Here is a 9,423-nt window from a genome sequence, read left to right on the forward strand (position 1 = left end):
GAGGTCTCTTCCAATCCTAATCTTCTATGATTCTCCCATGATTGCTCTAATTATTTGGACACTGAAAGTTCCCAGAAGCAGGTAAAGCCAAACCTTACACTGGAGTCTCATTTTAATTAAGTGGCATGTTTTGTTTGCATTTCTTTTATCCCTTCTACAATATACACTGCACACGTAGTGGGATAATGCACATTCCTTCCACAGTTTAACTCCTATAACATGAGCCATATCAATTTTTACATAAGGTGTAACTGTTTCTTTTGTGCTTACAGAGTTTTCATGTACCCTTATCAAAGTGACAGTCTGATTACTCAGAGCCACCTTAAGGCTCAGTGTTTTTAATGTTGCCTTTTTTATTTTGTGCACCTCACCCCTGCTGTTACTCCAGAGGGGCACTGCCTTTTTAAAAAAAAAATTATTATTTTACTACAGCTTTTATTTGCTATTTTGTTACCACAAAACAAATCTAGAATTTCTTCCCATTCTTCTGGTTTTGACTGCCCTGCTGCAGCCATGACTTTGGTCTTTGAGAAGATATTGAATGTTATAAAGCATTGAGGTAACTTAAGGGTTAAATGCTAAATACCAAAGCCAAACAACTCTAGTTACCTGTGTCTGGCAAAAAGTGTTCCTCAGTTTTGCAATTCTGAATGAAAGATTCAAATGGATTTTAGTGGTATTATTTAAAAACAAAAGAAAACCAATTCATCTTAAACCTACAAAACAGGAGTTTTACAAACCAGGAGTGTTGTTTTAGGTCCTAAACACTCCACATATTTACACAATATATTTATACTCACACACAGATACATACATACTGTTTTCCTTAACATCCCTTACACTGCTTTAATTTTTACACAGCTGTACATAGATTACATTTGTATATATTTGGGGGCAGTTAAGTTCCAATAGAAACCCCTTAAGTTCTTTTAGTGAATTTGACTAAATTGTTCATAGTCACATGATTTAAATCAGATTGTCTCTTTGCCTGGATTATTTACAGACATTTCTTGGAAAAAGGCCCACTTTCCCTTCAGAATGGCTGCAAAGAAACCAAGAATTCTCTTTCTAACACTTTTTTAAAAAAAATTTTTTTTACAACGTTCAACTGCTTAATTCTCTCCAGCCTCTGCAGAGTGAACTTCTCACTCTCTTTCCTTAAATCACTTATTTTCCAAAATGACACCTTCATCAACTCAGATTTCACTATTCCAAGTATTGTCCAGGGATGTGAATTCCCCATGCCTGTACTTACTGCTTCCCTTACTCATGACACTATGCCGCTCAGGGCTCCCACCCTGTTTTCCAATCTCTTTATTTGTTGCCTGCCTGCTTGTCCGGGCCCGTTCCTGCTTTCCTCGCTGAACCATCCCTTCCATGGACACAGACTGTAATCAATTCTTATTTGATGAATGCTTGTTTTCTTAAATTGTTTTGCTTATTTTGTTTTTTTATTAAGTCTCTTAGGGAGTTACCCCATGCTAGTTTTGATCACAGCTATCTTGTCCCCGTTGGTAGGTGCCTGTCTTACTTTTAGAGTCGTCTATCTGCCCTCTTCTGACATTTCAATAGGGTTGTGTTGTAATTTTCTGGCGCCCTTGCGTCTGCCTCGGTTCCTCCCTAGAACATCTGGTTCGGTGATGGCCTTCCCACTTATCTTCTAACACACACATTCCTTATTCGCACACAAAACAGGATGGATTTACACAGAGCATTTGAACGGGAACATCAAATTGCAATGCAGGAGAACAATCGTGGCATTCTTTCATTTTAAAATGCTAAACCTACAACAAAATGGTGACCCTAAAGGTCTGTCACGGCCTTAAAATCGGCTTCAGACACAGATGCTGGCTGATGCAGCTCTACCAATGGCCCATTAGGCCCATTCCTTTCTGCTATTCAAAAAGGGTCGTTGGCAGAATATAATCCAATCATACACCAACACATTTAATACATGCTACATTATTATTCTTTTATTCTAAATTATATAAAATACAAACATTAAATCCTACTGCTACGTGGGGCTCTGTGCAGACTCAGGCAGCATTGCTGATTTCAAGGGAATCTTGATGCCTAAAGTGACTTGCTCCAGCCCGTGCAGGACGTCTGTCGTGCAGCAGAGAATTGCTCGAGTTTCCAAGTCCTAGAGCCGTGCCCGAAAACCACTGGGCCATCCTTCCCCTCTAGCTGGTGTTTTCAATCTGTGGCTCTCCAAGCGCATCAATCTGCCCCTATTAGAGAAGGGGACACTGAGTCCCAGAAAGGGCCTCAGCCAGCAGGCAGGAATAGCACCTGAAATGAAAATGTCAGAATAATTCATTTAGACACCCCACCCCCCACTCCACAGCTCCCCACCGAACATTTTGATTTTGATGAAATGGCCATTTCCAACGGCCAAGAGAACCTACCTCAGGGTTTTCCGCCTCCAGCCCCGATCTGGCAGTTGAGCTAGAGCGGAGCTCAGAGGTACAGTAGTTTTCCTGACCTTTGCTAGGATTAAATTCAGGGTCTATTATCTGAAACCGAGACAAGATGGGGGTGGGGAGGGGGGCCTATAGGACCATGGTGAGCTCCAGTGCAGAAAAGACTTGAGACACTCCGGCCTAGAGAATCAGATGGAAAATACTGTCCTAAAAGGCAGCTGGTGATTTAAACCCATTCTAAAGCAGGGGTCCCCCTTTGAAAATATGATTACACCCCCCCAGCAAGAAGTGACAGCAAATCACTGGACATACTCACAGGAGCAGTAAATGACGCATGTTGGCGTTATCCCTGCAATCAATGGCGCCGAATCCCCTAGTGGCTTCCCTACCCTGCCCAGGCTGGAGATCAGCTCCCTCACCCAGCCTACGGCTGCCAACTCTGACTGAAGCTATTCTGGGAAAAAAATTTTCCCCAACGTGACGTAATGTCATTTTCTTAAAATATCCTACTTATAATTCCCAGATCGCTTTCAATGGTCACGGGGAGATGAATGTCAATTCCAGGAGACCCCAGGCCAATCCTGGAGAGTTGACAACCCCAACCCAGCCATATCTGTCTGGGCATTGGTTGCGCACTCCACCCCCGGTGCCTATCTGGTCTCTGGACCTGGGCTGGTAGGAGCCTGCACTGGCTTCAGCTCTGTCCCCGTCTCTCTCTGGCCTGGTGTAGCCAATGATTTTAGTTTATTGTTCATTTATTGTGTGATGTTCTGACTAGCTAACATGTTATGGCCTATATAATCATTGTATGCTAAACAGTTACATTGTAGGATTATAGAAGTCTAAGACCGATCAGCATGTAGAGGGAATAATCATGTATTAAGTATCTGAGTAAGTAGGGTCGAAATGCAAGGCCTGCAGGCTAAGGCCTGCAAAATTTTAGCTTCGCTATTTTAGGCCTTGGAGTTAAGAAATGAGGATATAAGTAAGTACGTGAAGAAAAACCCGATGCCCTAGGATGATGGGGAAAAGAGCGGTCAAGGGGTAATGAGAAAAATTAACTGGAAGATGAATTTTAAATCCTAAAAATGCTGTAAAGGCATATCTGTTTCCAGCATGTGCCTTCACCACAGGATACAGGCTGTGTGCAAATGCTAACGAGAATGAAGAGAGCCTACATGACCTAAAGAAATCAGGCTCCCTTAAGTTTGTAGGAGACAGATAAGGGAAAAGAGGGGTGACACTTTCATGTCCATGCGCAGAAGGTCGCTATAGGCAGAATCACATTATAAAACCAGGATGCCCAGAGTGGGAAAATTGAGCTTGCTATGGGAATCTCCAGCAGGAACCATCCCTCTCGTCAAACCATGAGACCCATCAGACCGAAGACTATTGGCGAGGACGAGAATGTAACAATATTTGTAACTTGTGCACAGGTCTGTCTAGAATTGCGATCGGCTTGGGTAATAACTTTAACAAAGCCTATAAAACAGACTAGACCTAGTACTTGCGAATGCCTGCGTGGTCTCCACCCTTGGGGTCTTTGTGTTCCGAGAGACTCTACATCGAAAGCAAGTCACTGAGGTGACGTTCCTTCTGTTGAGCTTGAAACTGTCCCTGCTAGATCTGAACCCACAGGGGTGCGATACGTTACAAAATTCACGTGAAATGAAATAAAAGGCTACACTGGCGTGCAAACTGTCCTCCTCCGTCCCTACTTCGCGCTTCTTGCTGCTGAGTTGTAATAAAAGTGAAACCTCGTCCTCTCCTAGATGCCACCCTTGCTGCTGCTCGCGGAACTGCCTTCAGAGCTGGGTGGCCAGAAAGCTGTACCCGCCCCCACACCAGTTCCCCTTTTCCCCTGGCAGCGTCCTTCAAATATGGTACCCTAGGTCTCACAACCCCCCTATAATAGCCTTGCCACCCCCTTTTGGGGTTGAGAATTCCTGTTCTAGAGAAGAGATGGAAATTGCATCCCCGCTATAGAATGGGAACGGCAGAAAAAGGTTCCGACCCACCATTCAGTTCTACAGGGTGGATTGACTAAAAATCATGTCTGTCAAAATCTTCTCATCACCTCTGACCCTTGTGGTTTGAACCAGGCCATCGGTGAGCCGGCAAAACCTTGGGGCTGTGTAAATCAGTCCACACATGCTGCAGGTTTCCCCTGCCCCAAGACTTTCAGGAAAAATTGACCCAGCCCTAAATCAGACTGAAAAGTCCAAACTCTCTAATATTTACATGAGAAAAACTTTTTCTTCAGTGCCAGTCCCTCAAGCAGTTTCCTCTCAATCGTTTTGAAATATCTCAAGTTTGGACCTTTGCCCCCTTGACGTGTGAATTTTCTTAAGTGCCCGTCCAGCTTTTGTTAGACGATTGCCAAAGATTAGAGATGCTGTTTACCCTGTGATTTCTTCTTCAGCAAACAGTTTTATTATCAGCTCTTTCACATGTCCTCGTAATCTCCCGGTACAGGAGAGAACCATGCACCACTTGTTCACACTGAGCACTTCTCATCCACAGCTCTCCAAGCAGTTTACAAAATATAAGCTGCATTATCTCAATTCTGGGGGGGGAGGGGGCAAATGAGTCACAGCAAGGTAAAAGTGACTTACCTAGTCACACAGTGACTTGGAAATAGAACCCAGGAGTCCTGGCTCCCAGCCCCGCTTCTCTAACCATGAGACCCCACTCCCCTCCCAGAGCCAGGGAGAGAACCCAGGAGTCCTGGCTCCCAGCCCCCCCGCTCTATCCTATTGGATACCACTCCGCCCCGCCCTGGAGCGGGGCTGTGGACAGGAGCACGGCTGTTCTCAGTGGCACACCCCACACCACTTCAGAAGTCCAGGCCCCGTGGGCCCCTCAGCTCCCGTCTGCCCCACGGCTCCTCATCTGTCCCCAGCTCCCCCTGAGGTTCCTGCTCCTCTGGCGGCTCCCCCTCGGCCGGGGCCCCCAGGTGCCTGAGCTCCTCCTGGGTGAGGGGCTGCCCGTCCCGCAGCTTGTCCCGCAGACGCCGATGCTTGCCGATACCCAGCTTGGGCAGGCCGCGGTCGAGCCCCTCCAGCAGGACGCAGGCCTTGCACAGGGTTTGGCTGGCCACGTAGCCGCAGCGCTGGCAGGTGCCGCGGGACGGCATGCGGAGGTCAGAGCGCAGCAAGAGCCGTTCGCCCGAGTGGCCCAGGTCGGCCACGGCGCTGGGCCGGACGGCCTCCAGATCCTTGAGCAGGGTGCGGGCGTAGCCACGGTAGGCCTGGGGGGCGTAGACGCACTCAGTGCTGAAGTAGTCCAGGCCTTTGAAGTAGGCGTAGAGGACGATCTCCTTCTCGTAGGCGTGGCGCAGGGGCTTGCAGCGGGGCACAGCCCCCTCCCCCCCCGCCGGCCCCACTCCCGCCCCCCGGCGCAGCCGGCCCACGTCACCCCGCAGGAAGTTCATCAGCACCGTCTCGGCCACGTCGTCTGCATTGTGCCCTGAGGGGGAGAGCGGAAGGGTCAGGCCGGAGCGGGCCCCCGGGTCGGACCCTGCGGTGACTCCCCCGCCCAGTACAGAGTCCCCCAAAGCAGACCTCATAGCACCCCCTCCTCCAGCACAGAGTCCCCCCAAATAAGACCCAACAATGCCCCCTTCTTCCCAGCAAAGCCCCCTCCCCGCAATTCAGACCCTACAGCTCTCCCTGCCTCCATCCCACAGGACCCCCCCACACACACACACACACCCCCCTGGGGAGATGTTATACATGCTGAGCAGCAATCCTCCAACTGACACCCCACCCCCAGGGCAATCCTGGCCCCCGCTCTCTCACACCAGATGCTCCCCATGGACTCTCCTGCCCCCGTGACCATCTTGCCCCTCCCAGCAGCAGGGTCCCTGGTGGCTCCCCCCTCCCCCGACCTGTGGCGATCTTGTCGGCGCCCATCAGCAGGGCACCCCGGTCGAGGGCCTGGCGCCGGAAGACGCCGCAGAAGGTGCAGTTGTTGCGGGGGCCGAGGTGGCGGGCGATGCGGTCCATGCTCCAGCCGTAGAGCTGGCGGTAGGAGACCACGTGCAGGGGCAGGCCGGAGCGGCGCTGGTGTCGGCGCACTGCGGCCAGGGAGGCATCGCGGTAGCCGGCGATGCCCTCATCCACGGAGAGCAGCAGCAGGCGCAGGCCGTAGCCGTGGCGCTGGTCAAGGAGCTGCAGCAGGTGGGCCAGCACCGTGGAGTCCTTGCCGCCCGAGGCGCCAATGGCCACAGTCTCGCCGGGCCGGAAGAGTCGCCCGGCCACGATGGCCTGGTGCGTCTCCTCCTCGAAGGCCGCCAGGAAGCAGGCGCGGCACAGGGCGTGGCCCGTCTTGGGGCGCCGCAGGGCAGCCGGGCTGGCGCAGCAGGCGGAGCAGGTGGCCGGCATGGCAGGGGGGCTGGGATAGATGGAATGAGGGTTAGAGGGGGAGCCCCCCCGGGGCCAGCTCCCCAACTCACCCAGCCCCCCCCCACTGCCCTCTGCCCTCCACCCGGCCCCCAGCCCAGCCCAGCTCATCCAGCCCCCACCATCCGCCAACTCACCCAGCCCCCCACAACCATAAACAGTCTCCCGCCTCACTCAGCCCCCACCATCCCCCTCCAAACCCCCCCACCATCCTCCGCCCAGCCCCCCAACCCCAGCCCCCCACTGCCCTCCACCCAGCCCCCAGCCCAGCCCAGCTCATCCAGCCCCCACCATCCGCCAACTCAGCCAGCCCCCACTTGCCCAGCCCCCCACAACCATAAACAGCCTCCCGCCTCACTCAGCCCCCACCATCCCCCTCCAACCCCCCCACCATCCTCCGCCCAGCCCCCCAACCCCAGCCCCCCACTGCCCTCCACCTGCAAACCTCCACCCACCCCTCAGGCCCCCACCCCCACCAACCACCCCCTCCCCGTAGCGCCCAGCACCAAATCTCTCCCCACACCCCGCCCCCCCAAGTACCAGCCCCGACCCCCGATCTGCACAAGTAGAGCCGGGGGGAGGGGGGCGGGGGAGGGGGTTGACTCACCCGCTGTCGGAGCTGAAGCCTCTGCTCCCCCTGCACGGCCCGCTGGCCAACTCCCAGCATGCACCTGCCTACCGCTCCCAGCATGCACCTGCCCGAGACTGCATCTCCCAGCATGCACCTGCCTACCGCTCCCAGCATGCACCTGCCCGAGACTGCATCTCCCAGCATGCACCTGCCTACAATTCCCAGCATGCACCTGCCCGAGACTGCACCACCCAGCGGCCGCCCGCAGAACAACAACCCCTCTCCCCATTGTTCCCTGCGCATCCCAGCCCTGCCCTCCCCATCAGCCCTTCCTGCGCTCCCCCTGCTCCTGCCTGCCAGCCCCAGGCCGTGCGCTGCAGCCCCGGCTTCTTCTGCCCCCGCAGTCCCTTGCCCCAGCACTAGGGGACGAGATGGTGCCCGGGGGCAGCCTGGGACCTGCCGGGGGAGCCAGCCGTGGGGGCACCTGGCGGGGTGTCTGTCCTGCCCAGACCCCTCCCCATGGCAATCACTGCAGGCCCCAATGCCCCCGTGCAGTGCTGTGGGGTGCCAGGCCACAGGAAGTGGGGCAGGGGACCCAGCAGGGGGCGCCATGCTGCAGGGAGCAGGGCGGGGGGCTCAGCTGGGGTTGCCACGCTGCAGGGGGCTCAGTAGGGGTCAGTGCAGTGTTGCTGTGCAGATGTCAAACAGCTGCCCCTCCCCAGAGGTAGCTGCATTTCAGCACAGCACAATTCTAAGCACCCCATGCTGGGACATCGGGCTGGTCCTGACCCCCACGCCCCGCCCCACTGAGCCGTCCCTGTATGCACAAACCGACCCTAAACTAAAGTGGCGTCTGGCCACATTCAAGCTCTGGAAGAAGCAGGCGTGGGTGGGAGATGCGGGGTGAATCTCTCGCCAACTATTTATAAGAAGCACATGTGGGATGGAGCTGTGTGTGGGAGGAGGGAGAAGAATGTTTTCTGCGCCCTCCGGAGCTGTCTCTGGGTAGGAGCACGGGCCATGCAGGGCGGAGCTCGGATGTGGAGAGCTGCAGGGCAGGGTCTCACCCATCCAGGGAGGGGACAGAGCCACACGCCTGGCAGCATTCAGACACACGGCCTCAATTGAGATGGGATATTTCAGGGACAGGGATGTAGAGACGTCGCCCAGATCAGAACAGACCCTGATCTCTCCCTAGCCTGGACAGACGTGAGGGAAATGCAGCCAGCTCTGGGGCGGGGCAGCTGGGAAACAACCACATGGGGATGGCTCACTCAGCACTGAGGTGCAGCCAGCTCTGGGCGGGGCAGCAAGGGAACAGCCACACATAATGCTGCATGAGGAGGGCTTGCCCAGCGCTGAGATGCAGCCACCTCTGGGGTGGGGCAGCTGGGGAACAGCTGCATGGCAACGCTGCACAGTAATTAAGTACGGGAAGTGAAGAATATGTGAAACTCCCTGCAGCCCGGGGCTCCCTGCCGAGTCCCCAACCCGCTCCCTGCAGCATGGCGCCCCCTACTGAGCCCCCACCCTGCTTCCTGCAGCACAGTGCCCCCTCTGAGCCCCCACCCTGCTCTCTGCCGCACAGCACCCCACCGGGACACTGGGGTTATTAGCACTTAGTGTAGGAGGGAGCGTCGCTATCCCTGGCCAGCTGGCATCATGTCCTGCTGCCTCGTGACTCCCCCTCCCTTCTCCCCCCCCCCGACCTGTGGGGCTGGGGCCCAGCTGCTCCGCAGCTGTTTCCTGTTGTTCCTCCATCTCCCTGGCCCAGGGCCGGCTGGCCTCTCATTTCCACCCCTCATGGCCTCAAGATGGGGGCCTGCATGATGGGAATCAGGATGGGGGGCTCCCTGGTCAGCTCTGGCTGGGGGGGAGGGGGATGTAGCTGCTCTCCACAGCAGCCATGGGGTGAGATCAAGTCCAGATGCCATTTTGGAGGCAGTTGCCGTCAGGGGCCAGGAGAGAGATACCTGGCTACCACGGCCAGATGGGACCATCTAGTGGGACTCCCTGACCAAGGAAC

General features: G+C 54.7%; 1 protein-coding gene across 2 annotated transcripts; it reads right to left on the reverse strand.

Annotated features, from left to right (window-relative positions):
- Positions 1 to 1,014: 1,014 nt before the first annotated feature.
- CTU1 (cytosolic thiouridylase subunit 1) lies at positions 1,015 to 7,523 on the reverse strand. Of its 2 annotated transcripts, XR_012636200.1 has the most exons (4): positions 7,434 to 7,523; positions 6,313 to 6,818; positions 2,740 to 5,891; positions 1,018 to 2,292 (listed from the first exon to the last, which is right to left on the reverse strand). XR_012636200.1 is itself a non-coding variant. In XM_074938730.1 (3 exons), exons 2-3 carry the CDS (start codon positions 6,806 to 6,808, stop codon positions 5,260 to 5,262), a joined length of 1,128 nt encoding a protein of 375 aa, XP_074794831.1. In that variant the 5' UTR covers positions 6,809 to 6,818; positions 7,434 to 7,523; the 3' UTR covers positions 1,015 to 5,259. The 2 variants fall into 2 exon arrangements, 1 of the variants encoding a protein (XP_074794831.1); XM_074938730.1 differs by having other exon boundaries at positions 1,015 to 5,891.
- Between the last annotated feature and the right edge of the window lie 1,900 nt (positions 7,524 to 9,423).

The sequence above is a fragment of the Natator depressus genome, chromosome 24, assembly GCF_965152275.1.
Source record: "Natator depressus isolate rNatDep1 chromosome 24, rNatDep2.hap1, whole genome shotgun sequence".
In the NCBI taxonomy this organism is placed as follows: Eukaryota; Metazoa; Chordata; order Testudines; family Cheloniidae; genus Natator; species Natator depressus.

Coding starts and splice junctions, on each gene's coding strand:
- CTU1 (XM_074938730.1), bottom strand. CDS start 6,808: ATGCCGGCCACCTGCTCCGCCTGCTGCGCCAGCCCGGCTGCCCTGCGG. Junction 5,892..6,312: donor CGCCGACAAGATCGCCACAG/GTCGGGGGAGGG, acceptor TCTCCCCCTCAG/GGCACAATGCAGACGACGTG.